Below are 22,618 nucleotides of genomic sequence, written 5' to 3'. Positions count from 1 at the left end.
GGCAGCAGAGCCACCATCAGTGTGTGAATGGGTGATTGTAAAGCGCTTTGGGTCTTCGAGGAAGGTAGAAAAGCGCTACATAAAAAAGTATACACCATTTTACCATATTTTTGTGTGTGTAAAGGTCTTTGTTTTGCCAATGGTTTTTAAATTGGAAAATGTTTGAAACCCTTAACAGTAACATCAGTGTAAAAGGTACTTTGCAAAAGATTTGATTTGATTTGCTTTTTCTGGATAAAAATAAATAAAAAAAACACTCAGAAAGACAATTCCAAACAGTGAGACTCAAAAACGATATACATTTTAATTTGGTCTAGATCAGCAAATAAAAGGAAAAAAAGTAACCCATCTTGGTTCCTGCACTCTTAAAGTTCATGAAGGAAGATATGCTTTGTCTTTGACCACCCTGATGCTTCTACTGTGAGTGGCCGATGTTGCATTTAACAGTAATTCTCCATTTTACACTTGAACGGACCAGGGATTATAGGTTCCTGGCTCTGCAGGAGGACACTGCAATGAAATCAGACATGTGTGAAGAAGCTGAATGAGACAAATTTTAAAAACTGCTTTTTACTTTCAGACCTTAATGGAGGTCGCCTTACCAGTTTTGTGAAGTGGTCAACGCATGCGTTGCGGATTCTCTCAGCAGATGCAGGACTGTCCAGCTTGAATGGTCCTTTGAGGCCCGACTCTGCCCGGGCAGCACTAATGGCATCTTTGATGGCGTAGAAAACAGATGACGCCAGGAAGAGAGGAGGCTCACCCACAGCCTGAAAGGAGAACATTGCGTCTTTTTTGCAGTCTACAAGCAGTGTCGTTCAAACCAGCTATGACTGAGTCGGAGGTTTTACCTTGGAGGCAAAGATGGCTTTATCATTGGGGGCATCACGAAGGAGAGAGACAGTTAGCTGTGTAGGAATATCACCGAAGGCTGGGATCTTGTAAGAACCAGGCCCACGAGTGAGGAGGACGCCTGCAGGTGAATAATGAAGCTCCTCTAGGGTAAAGAGACCCAACCCCTGAATGAATCCCCCTTCGACCTATGGACACGAGGATGTTCAGACACCAAGGAGCTCTGGTAGTAAAAATACTCCTGTCTGCAGATGATGAATAGTCACCTGTCCGATGTCAATAGCTGGGTTCAAACTGCTGCCGACATCCATTACAATTGTGGTGCTCAAGTTCTGCAATACGAAACATACATATTACAGGACTCTTTTCCAATTGGGGTTCATGAAAGGCCTAAGAAGAGTACTCAAATAAACAGAGGTATCATCTGCATAAAATGAGACTACATGTATTTAAAATGCACATAAACCTGCAGGAATATAACATTTTTGTCTTAAAATGGAGTGTACCATATTTTTCAGACTACAGGTTACTCCGGAGTAAAAGTCGCAGAAGCAAAAAAAGGGATAAGAAAGGAGAGCAAAGTCATATTTTAGTCGCACTTTTGGGCGAAATTTACTTACTTTAAATACGGGACCAATAACAGACATGTCACCCAAAAGGGCAATGATAATAATGGAATAGATAACAAAATTAGATGGCATTAATGCACTTTTCACTACACTTACACATTGATGCTTATTTAACTTTACGAAACAGAGGAATCTAAGACATCAGCACAAGATTTGAATGATTATTCGGATAAAAATAGCATGCAAAACATTCTAACAAGTTAACTCAACTATTTATATCACTAAAAAACATTAAATCCATTAAATTCTTCATAGTCTGTGTTGCTTTGGAACAACTATGCCCAGCCCGGCGCAAGACTGTGCTGTGCTTCTTTTACGCTGCTGTCAGTAGTAAAAAACGGACACACATAAACCTACAGTGCCCTCTGGCAGTTGTTCCTATTTATTTTTTCCAAATCACATACATCGCACCTGAGTATGATAACACCCCCGGCCAAGCTATTCTAGAAACCTCCAACCTATACTCTGAAAAATACAGTTAAGGCCTATTTGTGCTGACCTCATGAGCTCCGGTCAGACAGTCAATCTCCACCTCTGAACAGGCCACTCCATAACTGAAGTAGTTGAAAACTCTGCCAGAGTTGGTTTCAAAGCTGTACCCAAGATCTGGAGTCCTGAGAAAATATGAAATATGCATGAAACCAATGATTGCACACTGAAGAGTTGAAGCAGCTCAGGAATTAAACTAACTCACTTATAAAACCCGTTGGCGCTGAGGTTGACTCTGTCAAAATATGCAGCCTTCACCTGCATAAACAAGATCAATTCAATAATTACTTGCACTCTAAATGTTACATTTGAACCAGAAACAGGATTTTCTTACCCAGTCCTCCCATGGGCCTTTGGGGTTTTTCGTCTTGTAGGGTTCCAGGCGCTTCAGCAGTGTCTCACAGGCAGCCTGAACAGCAGCTCCGTTGAGGTCGGAGGACGCTGAGGCAGCAGTGGGGCTAGTATTGGGAACTGTGTTGGTGCTGGTCTCTGAGATGTGAATCTTGGATGAGGCGATACCCAGAACCCTGCTAGCTACCTGGAATGAAAGTCCACCGAGAAGTGGATATTTACAGATGATGCTGATTCCAACAGGTCATCAATGAAGCATCCAATATGTCCCATTGCATGGCAAGTATCCATTAATGTTATGAATCAGTTCAGTTTTGTTTTTTTCTCCTCAGCTAATTCAGTTGACCTTTTTCACATCAGCCAAAGCACTCATGAGTTTTTGTGTTAAATTACAATTTATTATTTCAATTTCAAGAATAGTTTGGTGCTGATTAAAACTAAAGTCAACAACTACAAAATTAACATATTTAAAACATTTAAAAATGGAGAAAGTTGTGTTTGTTTGGATTGTGTACCTGGACCATCTTGGTGTGAAGGCCCTGGCCCATTTCAGTTCCTCCATGAGTCAACAGTACAGAGCCATCAGTGTAGATGTGAACCAGAGCACCAGCCTGGAGATGACATGCATCTTAAAACAGATTTCAGCTCTTGAAGATTCTTAATAAGCAGCATCTGATGTGTGAGAGGAGCATACCTGGTTGAGGAAAGCGGCAGTGAAGCTGATGCCAAACTTGGTGGGAACTACGGCAATGCCTCGTTTGGTCCATCGGTTCTGTCTAAATAGCACAGAAGGTTTGGCTTTTTTGGTTAAATTTCCAGAGTCAATGTTATTGCACAATATTATCTGTTCAAGATTGGTATTCGTTGATATGAAAAAAGACTCCAACTTGTTGGCCATTTTGTGATCAACTGTCAGTTTGTTCGACCCTATTATCTATTGTTCTCAAATTCGCCTACAGCTCCCAGAAGACATCAGTAGAGAGCTCATCCAACCACTGTGTTAACAGCTCTTAAGGAAAAAGGGAGCAGTGGAGAACACCAGAGAATCAACCTCATTATCTCCACTTCCACTTGTTTAGTCTATTAGCTTGTTTTGTATGCCCGTCATTCACCTACTTCATCTATACTTTACCCTTGCATGTTGAAAAAATGTTCACTACAACCTGTTGTTTGCAGCTTTCCCATGGAAAAAAATGTGCATAAACATTGTTGTTTTACAAGCTCACAAAGCGGTCTACAACCCTGATATTTCGTTCGAGCCACCTGCGTGCCCTGTAAAGGTTTGCTCATGTTTCGCCTGCAGACAGCCCACATCTAGCTGTAAGGGCAGTTGTGACTAAACCATGTCAAATCTTCAAGTTACCCAAATCAACACAAACAACATGTAACACTCCACCAAACATCAACGATAATTACTCAGCAAACCTCAGGGTTTCTGGTCCAGTCTTACTTGTTGAAGAGGCCAGCCGCGGCTCGTTTTTCTTCATATCTGGATTGTGACAGACACTCGTTCCAGCAACGATCTAAGGTCAGCCCATGCAGGATCTGGTTGTATGGCGTTTTCTCACCCTCCATGTACAAATTCAGCCTTCGCACCTGCAATACAACTGTCTATACTGAACAGACTGTCCTATCCTCAAGGATTTTGGATGTGATATTAGCTGGTGATAATTTGTTCAGCACTTTAACTGCCCACAAACCTCCTCAGCTGGGAGGCCCAGGCTCTGAGCCACATCAGTTATCCAGCTTTCAGCAATCATCATGCCTTGTGGTCCTCCAAATCCTCTGAAAGCGGTGTTGGATGGCAGATTGGTGCGGCACAGGAAGCCACGGCCACGCACATTTGGTATACTGTAGGAGTTCTCCATATGAAAAAGAGCACGCTCCATAATCTGCATATACAGAAGAAAGAACACTGCATCATCGGCGTATCGTGACACATCACATGGAAAAACTTTTGGGGGGGGGGGGGGGGGGGGACTTACTGATAGAGAAAGGTCCATGGAATTTCCAGCATTGCTGTAATAGGTCACATCCAGGGCTACCACTTTTCCACTGTTTGAAAAACCAACCTGTAGAGGCAGATGCCATCCATTAGATTGGATTTGCTTTTATTGTCATTGTCCATTGTACAAGAAAATTGAAATCGCTGTATTTCTACTACTGTAGCTGTAGATGTCCTACTTTATATTTCCCAAAGAAGGGATGTCGTCCTCCGGTAATGAGCATGTCCTCATCTCTGTCCAGCATACACCTGATAGGCCTCCCCAGCCTGAACAGATAGACATAAAAAGTCTTAGCATCGATAGGGTTTTTTCTGTTTTTTGTTAGACGGCATTGTTTTAAAATGCTCATACTTGTTTGCCGCCACTGCAACAACAGTTGACAACACTGTGGAGCGGCTTTCTTTACCCCCAAAGCCACCACCCAACCTCTTCACCCGGACTACCACCCTGTTAGCTGGGACACCGAGGGCCTTAGCAACATGAGACTGAAAGAGAAACATGTGCCAACAGGGTGGATCTACTTAAATATTTTTGAAAATTTGCTCCAAATTGTTCCTGACAAAAAAATACAGTGCCCAAAATCTCTTCACCTGTGTGTCATTGGGAGACTGCGTTGAAACGAAAAGCTCCATCTCTCCATCTTCTTTGGGAACGGCCAAAGTGACATGAGTCTCCAAGTAAAAATGCTCTTGACCTCCGATGTGCATCTCACCTGTGATGTAACCCATTTGTCATTAATATAGATCAGCTGGAGTCTAAAGCTGACATGACAGAGACCATCCCTACCCTCAAGGATCTTTTCCGCCTGCTTAAACCCCACCTCAACATCTCCGTTCTGAAGAGTTCGGATTGGCTCATAAAAGGATTGAGCAGTGATGGCTTCCTGTCAATGAGGCGAGAAATGTGATATTTGTAAATATTTCCTGAACAGCACAACCCCCTGGTTTCTGTCTCATCTGTCTTACCTGGATGGTTATGACAGGCTGCAGCTCCTCATATTCAATTTTCACCGCCTTGGCGGCTCTTTGAGCATGAGGCTGACTGTCGGCCACCACCGCTCCGATTATTTGACCCACACATGTTACCTGAAAGTAAACATATGTTTTTTCTTTTCTAGAGCTCCACGAAGCCTGATCAGCCAGATGGGCAAGACACCCACCTGTCCATCAGCAAACACGGTTTCATCCTGTTTGATTCCTGTGATTTTGCTTCCAGGGACAGAGTCGGCAAACAGGGAACAAACCACGCCAGGCAAACGCTCCGCTGCTGATGTATCCACGGTGCTGCAACACACACTTTGTAATATTTTATGCGTTTTTTTTCATACACCTATGTATGTACACAAGAAGGTATGTGTCATAGAGAGCTGTCATACAGGTGTAGGGTTTACAGGTGTGTTGCAAAGGTTGCATAATGTATGGGGCCCTTACAGTATCCGACCATGAGCCTTGGTGCTGGTGATAAGGGCCAGGTAGAGCTCGTTCTCATACAACGGCACATCATCACAGTAAATAGCTTCACCGGTGGCCTGTTTGATGGCCGACACATGCATCATAGGACGTCCCACCACATCGTCCTGGCTCTGCCCCTTTGGGACTGCCTAAAGGAGAAGCAATGACTGCAACACATCCACTGTATATTGTAGTGCTTTAAAGAAAATGGACAACCTTTCCTGTACCTGGTAGACTTGAACACTGGATGGCGTGGTGGGATTATAGATCTCTGTGGCGCTCAAACACTTTGTGTCAATCCCATGCGCAGATACACCCTGTCAGATCATTTCATGATATGTTCACAAACGTCCATTTATCTGGGCTTAATGTCTTATTTTCTTAATATGTTTCTCCACTCATCCAACAAGTTAAGGTGAGTTCAAGCCCCACATAGATTCTACGGGTGGGTTAAATAATTAGTTTGTCTCATTGAACATTTCAAGACGTGAATATGTTATGTCCAGATGCTATGACTCAACTAAAAGACAGTCACCTGGATGAACGAGAATCTTCACAGAGATCAGAGAACTAACCCGCAGGTGGAGCTTCTGCAACACTCTCAAATAAAATTTGTAGAAAAGACTCAGGGTCAGTGTTCGCCGGTATGTCACCATGCCACCTGGTGCAGAGGGGTCAAGGTTCATCTCTTCAGCCAATGAGGAACAGGCTTCTTGCAGAAGTTCCTCCCCCCATTTCCTGTATGATAGTATGACAGCTGGAAGTCAGTGTTAAGCCATGTTCACACCGCCTTCGGCAATGTACGTTCAAGCGTTCACTTCAGTTGAAAAATCTACATAAATACACATTTCGTGTTCAAAAAGCTTGTGTTTACGTGTAGCAAAGCAAGTTTTCACGTGTTTCCAGGCACTACGTACTAAACATGTAGCCATTTAATGCTCATTGTTAGTTAAACCAGGTCAAACTTTGACCAATTAGAGGCTCGTATTTGTTAGGGATGTATGGATTTGGTTTTAACTGCCGATCCCAGACACAATGGCGAGTCTGAAGATGTCTACTTTTTTTTCTAAATTAAAGATAAATCAAGGGTACTATCCTGAAATGATGGTAACCTACAACCACCATGGCAAGGACTCTAGGAATGAACCAAACTGTTTCCATTCCCAAATCACAAAATTTGCACCGCTCCAATCTTTCATCTAACTGTATGTAGGGGACATGCACTCGTAAAAAATAGAAAGAATCCCCAATTTACTTGTCCAGTGCAATACCATGGGTCCAACGAGTGTTTACCCCAGTGGGTAAGTAGCTTAACCCTTGTGCCATCCTAGGCACTTTACCATTGGGAGTTGGGTCATCTAGACCCACTAGACAGTGCGCTGAACCTTTTTTCTTCAATCATTTGTGAACCTCACTGGTGTCCATGGAGTACATTAAATCTTTCCACTTTTATCCACCTTTGTCATGGTAGGGAGAACACGTCAATGTAAGGGTGGGGGTCATCTAAGATAGCACAAGGGTTAAGTAGCTTGTTTACTTCTTCCTCTTTACTGTATCATAAACAAATGCTTGCTGTGCAGGGCAGTATTTTAACTATAATCTATGAGTCCATAATAGGCAGAATCACTGCTGCTCAAACCACTACGTCATCAGCAAATGTGGGGTTCAACTTAGAAACTCAAGTCTCACTCACCATCCTTGCAGACGGCTTGCTGTCTTCTTGGCCAACACTGTGGTCGGCGCCATACCTCCAAAGCTTAGCTTTAGATCGTCCACCACATCAGTGCCAGGAGTGAAGGTGACGCTCATGCCTGCAGTGACGATGCTGATATCATCCTCACGGCGAGGGGACTGTTTGAAGGCGCAGACGAACTGAGTCTGAGAACAAGGACATAAACAATTAGTTGCCTGTAGGTGGTGGACAGTAGGGACCTGCAGAGATGGAACTGCTCAGTGAGGTTATTTTTTGTGATTGTTGATAAGTAACATAGCTTCAGCAGGTTTGTTAAAATGTGTCACATCAAGCACTGTCAAATGATCAACAGTGGTTACTAGATAGCTTGTGATGGCAGGATGGCTGCCCCACTGATAAAACATTAAGCTTCATGCCTCAGTCACATGCAACCATCCGCAACGCCCTCACCTACACTACAGTCTTTCATCATGATCACATGTTAACTGTGTGCAAATGCTGTACGCACGGGGTAGGCACGTGATATGTCAGCCCCCGTAAAAAGCTCACTCAAGCTACGCTCTCACTGTCTAATTTCCTCTTACATAACACCAAGGCTGCATGCAAAGAGCCCTCACTTTTCATTTGAACAGCAATGGTAGGCTCCCTGCTCAGTGTGCAGGGTTGGGCGGGTTGAACAAACAAACATTTCCCATGATTCAGGATTCAGGATGTCTTTTATTGCCAGCTAACTGCGCGATAAAGGGGAAATTTGTGTCTCTGGTCCTGGGCCAGCCAAATACAGTGCGATTATGGCAGGAAGTAATAGACGTGTCAATATGATATGGAGATGTATCAGTGTGATATTATGATTCCAATGGAGTATTGCAAGCTTTACGCTGAAGTTCTATTTTCAGTCTGTTTACACGTTAATTACTTAAAACAAACTCTTTTTGTGTGGAGTATGGCTGCAAGATACGAGCCGGCTTAGCTCGTGCTGGTTTGCGGCGCCTTCTGCCCGTGAAACCAGGGTTCGAATCCGTGCTGCTACCTATTCCCTTCTCTGCTTCTGTGCTAGTCCCAAGCCCGGATAGATTGAGAGGGTTGCGTCAGGAAGGGCATGCGGCTTAAAACATTGCCAAGTTTACTATGCGACTCCTCCTCGAAAGAGAGGTTGTTTCGCTGTGGCGACCCCTGATGGGAAAAGCCGAAAGAGGAAGAGGGCTCCAAGATACGAGGAAAACTTGCAATTTGAGATATCAATGATTGATATTACGATGACGATATATGAACACCGTCTTTTGCACTATGCTAATTGGACAGCTTGATAACACAATAACGATAAATCTGCAATTTATTGGGCAGCCCTATTGTGGAGGTTCATAAACACATTATCATTTATGGTACAACACTTGTATTTTACAAACACTCAGTTAGGAAGGAGAAGGCATGGGATTCGCTTAAGTGTTGAATGAGCTAAGAGAGCGGGACAAACTACTCGACACAGGAGGGACAAGAGAAACCACTCCTCCGGGATCTATGGGAGAGGGGGGACAGACCGGAGACGCAATGTAAATTAACTGACGGTCGTGAGACGGACTCCTCATACAACGCAACTGAAACGCACCGCAGACGGACCAGTGTAAGTTCGGGGGAAAAAGAACAATCCTCGAGGGAAGTTGAAGACACACTCTTCATAAGATGCGTCTGCTCCTCTCAACGATCCTCCACTGGCCCGGACAACCCAAAAACCCGCAGAACACGCAAGAGTCAGCCACCTGTATGGGTGCATGTGATGAAGGCCTTAGACTGATGAAAATACTTCTTCATCCAGGAGTTGTTCTCTTGAAAATGAGTCAAGGTAGCTGGATGAACTGTCTTTTCTTCATCAGTCTTAGACCTCACAATTACAATGAGCAACACTCAGTTGTTTCTGAGGCAATTTATGGCTTACTTTCTTGCTATAAGGGATGTGTACGGAGAGAAGGATCTCCTGCGGTCGCACAACTGTCTTCCTGTAACCTGTGAAGAAGCCATCGTCCATCTGAACCACACGACCGCCATCTGTTAAATCGGAAAAAGATCTAAATGAGGACTAAAGTCCCGCGACAGTGAAAGAACATCTAAAACTAAACCTCAGGTGTCAAAGGGTCGTCCAATGTTTCTGTGTCAACAGCCCCGACCAGCATCAGGAAATCTTATCTTTACAAGCTGTTTTATGGGTAAAAACCCTGAAATACTGTTTGGACCTGTGACCGAAGGTCATTTTAAGCAAGTAAACAAGTAGATGTGTCAAAACTCGGGTCACCAACCCTTGTCCATCAGAGTGAGCTTGCAGCCGGCAGCCATAAAGACGGGGTTCAGGTCTGATATGGGGCTGGCTGTCATGATGTTTCCACCCACAGCCTGAGAACAGAGACAGACAAAGTACACAAGTTTGTTTTCTTTTTTTTGACTGCAGAGGCTTTTCTGAAACACCCTCTGGATTCTAACAATCACTGTCACTGTTGAGCAATTTTCCGGATCAAGGATCGGACAGACTTACTGCTACGTTTCGTATCTGCTGTCCAGCGAACCATCGCAGCTGCTCCAGAATGGAAAGGAAAACTTGAGTCTGATGAGGGGGTAAAGTCTCCACCGCTTGCCTCAGCACTTCTCCCATGTGGCTTAGGGTGCACGCTGCACCAAAGGTGATACCTAGACACAAAAATACTCATTCCAACACATGACGTTTCCCTGTAATACCTGCCGAGGTTCTACTGTTCGGGTGGCCTTACCGTCCTCTTTGTGAGTCACTGCATTCAGCTCTTGGATGAAAGCTGGAGCCAGGATGACCGGGTAAACCATGTTCTTGAACTTCACCTCGATCCCTTCGCAGACAGAACAACCGACTGAAAACGTCTCAGAGGGAAAGAGTGGGTGCTTAAGAGTCAGACTGACCTACTTCGGTGTTTCCCACCACCACCCGGGCCTCTGGGTGTTCCCACTTCAGACGCAAGAACTGGTCCAGGGTAGCGGGCTGCAGCCACGTTGTGCGTTCGCCTCGGAAACACAGAGGCAGTGACCCCTCGTTCTTACATAGGATCTATGACAAGAAGCATTGAAAGGATTGGAAAGATTTGGGTTTGAGTAGAGAAATGGCCTATAGGACCATTGAAACCTTGGGCCAGAATGACACAATGGCTGTACAATAATTCATGCTCGGCAAAATCAGGTGAACTCAGCTGAAACGAGAGTTGATCAGAGAGGGACATTCACCATGAGTGCAGGAGGGAAGATTACTTCCTGGGTGGGGTCGTAAGGTGTGAAGTCTGCCGTGTTGAACAGTGACGTGCCTTCCTATGGGACGGTACAGCTTAAAGTCAGGAAAGACCCTCCCCTCGTAATGCGTTTATTTATGGCTCTGAATCAGACTCACATCATCCTCCTCAGAGCTTTTTAAAGCAGTGCTCCCGTTGGCCTTACAGCAGCCTCCATTCACCCCCCTATCTCCACAGCAACCACCCTCCTTGGTGAAGGTCCTGTAGCCCTCCAAAATGGGTCTGTATCCGGTACAGCGGCAGAGGTTTCCTGATGGAAACAAACAGTTGACTTTAAAACAGACTTCTAAATATGTAACTTTGAAATGTCAGACAACCTTGATCTTTCAGTACCATGGAAAGCCTCCTCCACCTCAGCCATAGTGGGGGTGGGCTTGTTTCTTAACAGAGCGTACATGGACATAACAATTCCTGGCGTGCAGAACCCACACTGGGAACCGTGGGACTTTGCAATCCGCTCCTGGACATCAAAGCAGAGTTAAGGTCTTGAATGATTAATAAAGTTTGAAAAGCTGCAAACATTTTAAGGGGAAAAATGACAAAAAACGTAATCAACTTTTTTCAAACAACTCATTTAGTCGACTGTTTGATGTTTTAGGAAAATGAAAAGAAACTATATCTAACCAAAAATTGTAATAAACTGCTGCAAATCATGGTTTTCAAAACTATGAAAATGAGATCTGCATGAAAAAAAAAGATGCTAAACTAGTTTTTTAAGGAGAACTTCAGGAGTTCCCCTCCGCTCAGCGATATAAAACACACCAGGATGTTCAACCTTTGGATTTATTCAGGGACGCAGTTGAATGAATGTCCTCCAGATTATAATAAGTGATAGTATTGATGTCATGGTTTTACCTGAACAGGGTGTAGTTTTTTAGCCATGCTTCCGATTCCTTCAATCGTGGTCACCGCTTGCATGTGTAGAGAGCAGAGCGGGGCGAGACAGGCGTTGACGGCAAGGTGACTGGTTTGAGGTTAAGGATTTGCAGTGAAACCTTTCTGTCTGTGCGATAAGTAGAAGGTCAGGGGGTCATGACCTGGCAAAAGGATACAGCAGCTCTCCGGAGTGCGGCTGGTATCTGGACAGCATGACGGTGCAGGCACCACAGCCACCTTCAGCGCAACCCAGCTTTGTCCCTGTCAAACCCACTGAAAAAACAAAAAAACATGTGGAAAGTTTGTGCTGAAATTCTAAATAAACCTTGATGACAGGGAGCTCAAAGAATCTTTAAAGGGGAAAATTGTGTTTTTGACATATTTAAGGAAAATTAAGCTTAGAACTGCATTTCTGAGCATTTCTTTATTCAAATCATTGTGAATCAGGAGCAGATGGAAAATACGGTTTGAAAAAGCTTTGGTTGTTACATAAAATCTACAATCGGCAGGGAACAAGCTCCCTGCTCCAATCCATTCCAATCCATCCCCTTGCAGACAATAAGATACATGAAAACAGTAACAGTCAAGTGGGTGGAGTAGTTCTTTTGGGACTTTCAGGTGTCCTTTAATGATGAGCTCATCAGTTTTTGCCACACGGTACTGAATCGTGCACTCATTTTGTGCTGTACTTCCTTTTTTGTGATTGTGACACTCGGGTTGTGTAGCTCCTGTTTTTTGTATGTGTACTTTTTGTCAGGATTAGTTAGCCCTCTGGCTGTCACTTCCTGTTTTATTTTGAAGGCTGTCTTTTCTGTCTTCATTTCCAGTTCCTGCTGTGTGATCTGCTTCCTCCCTAATGTGCTCCACCTGTGCCTCATTGTCTTCCCTATATAAGCAGTGCTCTTTTCTCAAGCCAGTGCCAGATTGTCTTTCTTTCCCTGTGAGCAATCCAGCCTTAATCTCTCCAGAGTTCATAGAGCAATTTGTTCCTGATTCAGTCCTCTTTTGGATGGCCTCCTGAACTTATATTAAAGACTCTGATTCTGCCACTCCCTGACTCCACCATTGTGTCCGCCTGAGCTGCATCTGATAGTACAATCTGGCCAAAACATGGATACATCGGAGTCAGAACGTCTCCTTGCAGCGCTTGGAACACAAGGTCAGAGAATAACCCAGCAGGACCAACAGCTCGCACAGCTTCGCCATGATTTTGCCACTGCCATGTCATCACTCTCAACGCAGCTCTCTGACGTAACCACGGCGCTCCAGAATCGGACCGTTTCGGAGTGTTCTTCCTCTGTGACTCCCTCTGCTCCCTCTGAGACAGCTACTACGCCCCCTGGACCTTCCGAGCCCCGCCCTGTCAGACTATCCAGTCCAGAGCGCTTTTCCGGGGACTCAGGAGACTGTCGCTCTTTTCTCACGCAGTGTGAGCTCCATTTTGAGTTCCAGTCCCACGCTTTTCCTTCAGACAGAGCCAAAATCGCCTACATCGTATCCTACCTGTCCGGACGAGCCAAGGCGTGGGCCACATCGGAATGGAGCCGGCGCAGCGCTGTGTGCAACTCGCTGCCTTTATTCCTAGAGACCTTCAGACAGATTTTCCATTCAGCTGTCCCTGGAAGAGAGGCTGCCAAAGCTCTTGTGAACATAAAACAAGGTAGAAGATCAGTAATGGATTATGCCATTGAGTTCAGAACCCTATCTGCTGATAGTGGATGGAACCAGCCGGCGCTAGTGGATGCCTTCTACACCGGATTGTCGGAGCGTTTAAAGGACCATCTCGCTCCTCTCGACCTCCCCCCAGAGCTGGATGCTCTGGTTTCGCTGGCGTCCAGAATAGATCAACGTTTACAAGAGCGTCAACGTGGGAGATTATCTGCCCCTCTCTCCAGACCTCCAAGTTTGCCCTACGCCCCTGAACTTCAACCATCATGCTCAGGGGCTGTTCCACCTCCTGATGCTGTTGAACCCATGCAAGTGGGTCACACCCGCCTAACTCCAGCAGAACGCCAACGGCGTTTCAGCGAGGGTCGCTGCCTCTACTGTGCTCAGCTGGGACACCTGATCGCCAACTGCCCTATCAGGGGAGCTGTTTCCACCAACACCTCCTCCGTCATGGTGAGTGCAACCCAGTCCAGGATCTCTGTACCCAGACAATTAACGCAGGTCACGCTCACCACTGACACCTCCACATCCGCTCAGGGTGCGCTGCTAGATTCCGGAGCAGACACCAACTTGATGAGCTATGAGCTAGCTTCCAAACTACACATAAAGGAAGTTGAGATGTCAGTACCTCTCACAGCCACTGCACTGGACGGCAGATTGCTTTGCTACATCACGCACAAGACCCCTCCCGTGACTCTGTCATTTCCTGACGGACATTCAGAACTGATAACCTTTCACCTGTTTCGCTCAGCAGCTCATCCTCTGATATTAGGGTTCCCGTGGCTTCTCAGGCACAACCCTCACATAGACTGGTCCATGGGAACTGTGAAGTCCTGGGGGAAAAGCTGCTTTAATGACTGTTTTCCTGTGTCCCCTAACCTAAATCCTGACGACACTCCAGACCTGGAAGGCGTTCCTCGGTGCTACCATGACTTAAAGGATGTGTTTAATAAATGTTATGCCACCTCTTTACCTCCCCACAGAGACGGTGATTGCGCCATTGACCTCCTCCCAGGGGCACCCATTCCTAAAGGCCGGCTGTTCTCCCTGTCAATCCCTGAGCGTCTTGCCATGGAAGAATACATCAAGACCTCGCTACGGGCGGGGCTGATCCGGCCGTCCTCTTCCCCTGCTGGTGCAGGATTCTTTTTTGTTGAGAAAAAGGACAAGACCCTGAGACCTTGTATAGATTACACTCAGCTAAATGACATAACCATCAAAAACAGGTACCCTCTTCCCCTTGTCTCCTCTGCCTTTGACATTCTGCAGGGTGCTAAAATATTCACAAAACTTGACCTGCGGAATGCCTATCACCTGATCAGAATACGGGAGGGGGATGAGTGGAAGACGGCCTTCAACACCCCCATCGGACATTATGAGTACCTGGTCATGCCGTTTGGCCTCACAAATGCCCCCGCCGTATTTCAATCTCTAGTGAATGATGTTCTCCGGGATCTGTTGAATAAAAAGGTTTTTGTGTATCTGGACGATATCTTGGTTTTTTCCCCCAGCCTGGACGAACACGTCTCCACAGTAAGAGAAGTCCTCACACGACTACTTGACAACAACCTCTATGTGAAGGCGGAAAAGTGTGAGTTCCATAAGGACCAGGTCAGTTTCTTGGGTTACATCATTTCTCAGGGGTCTCTGACCATGGACCCATCCAAGGTGGATAGTGTGCTGAAGTGGCCCACCCCTACCACCAGGAAAGATCTCCAACGATTCTTGGGCTTTGCAAACTTCTATAGGAAGTTCATCAAGGGTTTTAGCTCGGTGGCTGCTCCCCTTCATGCGCTAACCTCTTCTAAAACTACTTTCCAGTGGTCTGCATCGGCTGACGCCGCCTTCCAACGTTTAAAGTCATCCTTCACTACAGCTCCCGTCCTCACCTTGCCGGACCCAGCTAAACAGTTCATCGTGGAAGTGGATGCCTCCGATATTGGTGTAGGAGCTGTCCTCTCCCAGAGGTCGGGTGAGGACGGAAAAATTCACCCTTGTGCTTTCCTTTCTCGCAAGCTGTCTTCTGCAGAAAGGAACTATGCTGTGGGGGACCGCGAACTCTTGGCAGTCAAAGTCGCACTGGAAGAATGGAGGCACTGGCTAGAGGGCGCAGTCCATCCGGTTCTTATCTGGACCGATCACAAGAATTTGGAATTCATAAGGACAGCTAAACGTCTGAATCCCCGGCAAGCAAGGTGGGCTTTCTTTTTCTCCAGATTCAACTATATACTTTCATACAGACCTGGATCCAAAAACATAAAACCGGATTCTCTGTCGCGGATGTATTCCTCTGCTGACCTGCCTGTGGATGAGTCCGTCATCTTGGCTCCTGAAAGAGTTCTGGGAGCATTCACATGGAGCATTGAATCCAAAGTAAGGTCTGCCAACAGATCCATCGCCAGTCCTGCAGCATTGCCCCCTAATCGGCTGTTTGTTCCTCCGGAGTTGAGAAGTGAAGTACTACAGTGGGGGCACTCCTCCCTGTTATCGTGTCACCCAGGGGTGAAACGGACCTTGTTTCGTGTAACAGAGAGGTTCTGGTGGCCAGATATGAAAAAAGATGTGTCCGAGTTTGTGTCTGCATGTTCTGTCTGTGCCCAACAGAAATCCTCAAATGCCCCTCCAGCTGGACTCCTTCAACCCCTGCCTATTCCTCAGCGTCCCTGGTCAGAGATCTCTGTGGATTTTGTCACCGGATTACCTGAATCTCAAGGTAACACTGTGGTTCTTACAGTGGTTGACAGATTCTCCAAAATGACCAAATTTTTTGCCCTGCCCAAGCTTCCAACTGCCAAACAGACTGCTGAACTCCTCACCACCCATCTGTTTAAAGACTTTGGATTTCCTCAGAGCATTCTGTCTGACCGGGGCCCACAATTTGTTGCCCAATTCTGGAGGGCGTTTTGTGTCCTGATAGGTGCTGAGCCGAACCTGACCTCAGGTTACCACCCCCAAAGCAACGGCCAGACAGAGCGAGTGAATCAGGATCTGGAAACGGGACTGCGATGCTTGTCTGGGCAGAATCCCTCGTCCTGGTCCAGATCTCTTCCCTGGGTGGAATACGCCCACAACACGTTACCCTCTGCCTCCACTGGCCTGACGCCCTTTCAGGTGGTTTTTGGTTACCAACCTCCTCTGTTTCAGAGCTTGGAAAAGGAGGTTGCGGTTCCTTCAGCGGCAGCTATGGTGCGTCGTTGTAAAGGCATGTGGATCAGAGCGAGGGCAGCCCTGTTGAAATCGTCACACTCATACAAAAAGTCTGCAGACCGCCGCCGTCGTCCGGCTCCGGTTTACTCGCCTGGGCAGAAGGTGTGGCTTTCATCCCGGGACCTCCCGCTGAAAGTGCAGTGTCGTAAGCTGGCTCCGAGATTTATTGGACCATTTCCAGTATCGAAGATAATTAATCGCTCTGCTGTCAGACTCCGCTTACCCAGGTCTTCTCGGATTCATCCCACCTTCCATGTTAGCCGCATCAAACCGGTAAAGGAAAGCCCCCTGGTTCCACCCTCTGCACCACCTCCGCCCCCCAGGATACTTGATGGAGGCCCTGTATATACTGTCCGCCGCCTGCTGGCGGTACGGCGTCGGGGCCGAGGTTGCCAGTACTTGGTGGACTGGGAGGGCTATGGGCCTGAGGAACGGTCCTGGGTTCCCTCCCGCCATATCATGGACCCCCGGCTCATCCGGGATTTCCACGCCTCTCACGGGTCTGGGCCGCACGGGGTCGGCCATGGGAGGGGGGGTACTGTCAGGATTAGTTAGCCCTCTGGCTGTCACTTCCTGTTTTATTTTGAAGGCTGTCTTTTCTGTCTTCATTTCCAGTTCCTGCTGTGTGATCTGCTTCCTCCCTAATGTGCTCCACCTGTGCCTCATTGTCTTCCCTATATAAGCAGTGCTCTTTTCTCAAGCCAGTGCCAGATTGTCTTTCTTTCCCTGTGAGCAATCCAGCCTTAATCTCTCCAGAGTTCATAGAGCAATTTGTTCCTGATTCAGTCCTCTTTTGGATGGCCTCCTGAACTTATATTAAAGACTCTGATTCTGCCACTCCCTGACTCCACCATTGTGTCCGCCTGAGCTGCATCTGATACTTTTAAGACAATCCAGCCGGGCTTTTTAAGGTTGAACGCTGTTGGAGCCCCACAGCCCAGGTACTGCAGGAAAGCTGAGAGAAAATTGAAGAGGGACAGACCCCAAATTTCCCGTGATCTTCTTAGGGACGAACTCTTCATCTATAATGAAGCTGTCTCAAAAGCTAGAAGAGAATTTTGTTCTGACATCATCTCTTCAATCACCGAATCCTTTTTAAAACTTTATTTATCTGATGAGTGGAAATTCTGTGGTAAGTTCTGTGAAAAATTGTGAAACATTTTGTGTTTTTCATGGACAAGGAATGCTGGCATTAGGTCCTCTCTTACACAATGTTCCACTTATTCTCCACCAACACCAGCAGTTAAGTTTAAATCTTTTTCATTGGTGTATCTGAGTTAGAAAGGTGGTATTAAGGTTAAAGCCTGCTGGGTCCTCCAGTGATATTCTGCCGGCCTGTTTTTGTTTCAAAAAGTTTTTGCAATCTTACGACCAGCAGTTTTAACTATTCCTAACACTTGTTTTACATCCACTCAGGTTCCACTCAATTTTAAACAGACCATTGCTGTAAAAACAAGAGCTTGATACTGCTTTGTTTTCAAACTATATCCAATGTAGCTACCTTTTTGTGCTAAAGTCCTTGAGAACATTGTCTATGGCCAGTTTATCACTTTCTTAAATGCACCTGATGTCCTGGAACCCTTACAGTCAGGGTTCAGGTCTGGACATAGCCCAAGGACCGCACTTTTAAACATTTTCAATGATGTTCTGATGGCAACTGATGCAGGTGAACGGGTCGTTCTTTTATCATTGGATCTATCAGCAGCTTTTGACACAGCTGATCACGAGATCCTGATTCACCTGCTGGAACAATGTGTTACCCCATGAAGTGTGTGTGTGGGGGGGGGGGGTCCCCTCAGGAGTCAGTTCTGGGCCCATTGCTGATTTCTATTTACTTGCTGCCACGGGGAATGCTGTTGCGGAAGCACAACCTTTATGCCGAAGACTGCCAATCTATGTCCCTGTATGTAAGGGACCCAACTGAGTGATTAACAAAATCATTGATTGCTTTGCTGACGTTAGGTTGTGGATGTCGGCTAAATAAAGATCATGGTCTTGATCCCTTCTCTCTTGCCCCTTTCGAACAGTCTTTGGTCACGAACCTGGATGTTAAACCTTATGCAGCTTTGAAGCTCAACTTCCAAATAAACGCTGTGACCAGCACCTGCTTTTTTTCAGATGGGACGTCTGGCTAGGATTAGGTCTTTTATATCAAAAACGAACCTTGAAATTGTTACGCCTTTGTGTTGCCCACACTAAATTATTGCAGCTCTTTGTATGTTGGCTTACCCAAAGCATCAAAAGCCAGGCTGCATCTGGTCCAAAACACAGCAACCAGATTTATTTGTGAGGCAAAGAGGTTTGGCCAAATAACACCATTATTGGGATTTTTTAACTGGCCGCCAGTGCTATACTTGCTTTTTATCAAAATTCTGGTCCTTAGTTTTAAGTCCCTGGCAACTACGGCACCTTCTTACCTCCCTGGTCTGCTTTTAAAATATTCTTCCTTAAGTCCTCACGCTCCCCCGACATGTTTGTGTTCCTGTTTCCTAAACTATGGAATCAGTTGCTACCAGCAATAAGAGATGTCACATTTTAAGAGAGTTTTAGAGAAGAACTTTTCCTCCATCTCAGCGCATTGGCATCAGCCTATAGTCCCGATATTGTGCTGGTTTGAATCTCTGTTTTTATTTGGTGTTATGCTTTTTATTCTTTTATGTTTCATGATTGTACAATGTTTTGTTCTCCCTGTCTATAGCACTTTGGACCACCTTGGCTGGTGGTGGTAGGTGCTTTATAAACAAATAAATGATGATGGTTTTGCTGTCATCTTGACTTTGTCTCTCTGCTGAGCTCCCGTGGTCGTGTGCACAACCTGTGGACGTTACAACGTCTTCGTCTTCTTCATCCGAGCTGACATCTGGCTCCAAACTGTACAGCTGGATATCTTCGACATTTTGGTGGCACCGGTAATGTTAGATTGCTGTTCTGAGGGACTGTAAGCTTAGCGGAAGAGATTGTAAACAAAGGGATGACGGAAAATGAAGATAGGGTTACTCCACGCCAACAGTCCTGCTTACAACTCAGAGGCAAATTTCTACTGAACTGCTGTCGCTCTACAGAAACTATGACCAAGAAAACAGCATCATTAACCCTTGTGCTATCCTATGGGGTCCAGATGACCCGATCTTTACATTGACGTGTTATCCCTACCATGACAAAGGTGGATAAAGGTGAAGAGGATTTCATGTAATCCATGAACACCAGTGAAGATCACAAATCATAAAAGAAAAAAGGTTCCGCGCACTGTCTACTGGGGTCTAGATGACCCAACTCCCAATGTTAAAGTGTGTAGGCTAGCACAAGGGATAAGCGACCGCTTGGAACGCTTCTACTATAGATCAAAAGATGATCGGAGAGGAACTTTAAAGAAAATGAAGCTTAAAATTGCATTTCTGCATTGTTTTTAAATTCAAAACATTGTGGTTATGAGGTAGAAGGTACCATTTCTAAAGATGGCAGCTTGGTCTTTGAAGACCCATTCCAATCAGTTTTTGAGAAATAGTTTCTGCAGAGCAGCAGTAGATCATTAGAAATTGACCTCTGAGTTGTGGACAGGACTGTTGGCGTGGAGCAAACCCGCTCCTCCTTCCCTCCCCGTGGATGAGAGCTCTCTGTTTACACTCGCTTTTGCCAGCTGACGGCTAGAGAACATGTTGGAAAACACCACAAACAAAATTTTCATCGGGTCTTTAAAGATTCCGTTCTACTCGTTTTTAGTCATGTGACCTGAAGCTGCCTCTTCTAAGGCTAAATCATAACCAAACTACTGTGACAGCAGCTGAGTGTCAACACAAAAGTCAACACAAACCAGAGGGGCTCACATGTTTCTGATTACTATCAATGAAGATAAGATAAGATAAGATAAGATAAGATAAGATAAGATAAGATAAGATAAGATAAGATAACATAAGATAACATAAGATAACATAAGATAACATAAGATAAGATAGCATAAGATATTCCTTTATTAGGCCTACGATAGGGAAATTTCCTTGTTGCGGCAGCAGTACAGGTACACTTCTAAGTACCAATTCTCAGATTTTTCCCCTCTGTTAACATTTTTTTTTTCTTTTAAGAATTTAAAAGAGATATGATCGGTTTTCTCATTATCGGATTTCTACTAGCTAACAGCTAGCTCCGCTAACCCTTCAGCGGGCTCCCGTTCATCTTCCGCCATTTCATTCACAACGATAAAAGATCGCTTTTGTCCAGAAATAATTGCCATATTCTCCCTTTCCTTTAATAAAATCTCACTTACAGAATACGAAAACAAGTTTCCCTTAGACGTAGTTTTATCCGGCTGATGTCACAGTTGCTGGGCAGGTCGGTTGCAAAGGGTTAAAGTGACTTGCATGATTTAGGAGTGATTTTGAACTCGCGTTCCAAGAGAAGAAAAAGAACAATTTGCCAGGACAAACATGTTCTTTTTCATCATAAGGAAGGGCTGGACCGGTGGGCCAAGAGGCGCATCACCAGGCCTGTAAATGACATTGGAAACAGAAAGCGGGGGCTTTTCTGTCCCTCCTTCTTCGTCTGTTTTGCTAAATTATTTAGCTCTATCTTATGTTGTTCTTCTTCAAGACTCAAACGTTTGGTGCCATAGTAAATTACTAGATTGGAGAGGACCGAACTTCAGTCTATTCTCCTCTTTAAGATAACTTGATGTCAGCTTGAGTTTCAGGGAAAAAGGTGGACTATCAGAGAGGAATCCTTCGTCGGACTGGCTCAAAAGACCAGATTCTGGATAAATGTTTGTGCGTCAGAGCTGGACTTTGATAAAGCAAAAACCGGTCATTGACACCACAACCCAACTTAACTTTTCAATTTTCAAACCTATGACATCCTTCTTACTCAATACAGCAGATCACAGCTTTTTCATCTAAATAAGCAGTTTGTTTCCTTTTTTTTTTTTTTATTTCTCTTTTAAAGACCTGAACATTGAAGTTGTGAAAGAGGAAGTTGGCAGGTGTCACAAAGAAAACAGTCATCAAGGACATCATTGAACAAACTGCAGCAGGGGAGGGCAAGCATAGAGATGAACACAAACACTGAGAGGTCAATCAACTGTTGGAGCGCTTACGTTTTCTTCTTAGATAAGTCAGAAGTGTCATCTCTGGATCGGGGTTTTCCACCACAACCTGAAAACACCAGAAAACAAACCTGTGAAACTTTTTCAAGGTGACAAAAAATATAAAAAGACGTACTTCTTGCATATGCAATCTTATATTCAATGATCATTTTTGCTTCTTTTCCCCCGAATGTTAATTATTTTCATACGCTAAACATTTTGTCTCCTGTCATTGATGAAAGGCGCATCACCTTTGATCAATCAAAGCAGATCTTTGGCTCTTACTGCAAAAACTGAATCTTAAGAAAGTAAAAAGATTTCTGTTTCAAATAAAATCATCTAATCTTAGTCTTAGTTTGAGAAAACGTGTCTTAGAAACCAGAATTTTGTTCCTTAAATTGGAATTCTTAATTATTGGCAAATTTGTTTTTGCTTATTTAAAGAAAATCTGCCAATGGAGAAATAATTTTTTGACTTTTTTCAAAGAGGGTTGTTTTTGTGGATCATTTCTTCAGCCTCCACCGCTTCTCGTGTTTAAGATCTTAAATGTCAGAATCTGAGTGTTCCTTCATCCTTTCTTACCTTCTTGCCATTGACAAAGAAGACAAGCTCGTTGGATCCGGACCAGTTCCGTCCGGCGTCAACCACATTCTCGCCTTTCATGGTGGAGTTGTCTCGGTTTCTGATCATCCTGCTGCAGATCTTCACTGATTTAGATTTATCTTCAGGAGGAAAAAAAAAATTCTCCTCCTGGTGTCTGGACTGGCTCCTCCTACTTCTCCTCACAGGAGATCCAAGGACCGCCTAAGGTCAGGGTTACGGTGCGTTCCGAAGCAGAAAGGACCTCTAGTTCTTCTGAATCGGCAACGGTCACGCTGTGATGCGTCTGACTTGTGGAGGATCTACAGTACAGTGACCTTTGGCAGTCACAATTCTGCAGCTCTTTCAGCTAATTATTCACAGCTTCAAGCTGTTGGTCAAAGGTCAGCGATACAGTAAGAGCGAGACGAGAACAGATCGCCTCAT

General features: G+C 45.1%; 1 protein-coding gene across 1 annotated transcript; it reads right to left on the bottom strand.

Annotated features, from left to right (window-relative positions):
• Window positions 1-274: 274 nt before the first annotated feature.
• Window positions 275-22,510, bottom strand: xdh (xanthine dehydrogenase). The gene is made up of 34 exons (XM_011482737.3): window positions 22,175-22,510; window positions 21,605-21,662; window positions 11,823-11,919; window positions 11,626-11,734; window positions 11,104-11,230; window positions 10,869-11,020; window positions 10,709-10,789; window positions 10,391-10,535; window positions 10,228-10,320; window positions 9,996-10,147; window positions 9,763-9,856; window positions 9,405-9,514; window positions 7,472-7,656; window positions 6,354-6,516; window positions 6,006-6,095; window positions 5,758-5,927; window positions 5,487-5,610; window positions 5,293-5,412; window positions 5,114-5,210; window positions 4,918-5,039; window positions 4,679-4,812; window positions 4,506-4,593; window positions 4,307-4,393; window positions 4,022-4,213; window positions 3,772-3,917; window positions 3,016-3,097; window positions 2,837-2,932; window positions 2,305-2,508; window positions 2,176-2,228; window positions 1,981-2,095; window positions 1,119-1,184; window positions 852-1,040; window positions 603-770; window positions 275-510 (listed from the first exon to the last, which is right to left on the bottom strand). The coding sequence occupies exons 1-34, from the start codon at window positions 22,280-22,282 to the stop codon at window positions 460-462; spliced, it is 4,068 nt and encodes a 1,355-aa protein (XP_011481039.1). The 5' UTR covers window positions 22,283-22,510; the 3' UTR covers window positions 275-459.
• Window positions 22,511-22,618: the final 108 nt, after the last annotated feature.

Source organism: Oryzias latipes, chromosome 2, assembly GCF_053564925.1.
Source record: "Oryzias latipes strain Hd-rR chromosome 2, Olatipes_Hd-rR_3.1".
NCBI lineage: Eukaryota > Metazoa > Chordata > Actinopteri > Beloniformes > Adrianichthyidae > Oryzias > Oryzias latipes.
Note: the sequence above shows the minus strand (reverse complement) of the source record. Positions and strands in the feature narration are given on the sequence as shown.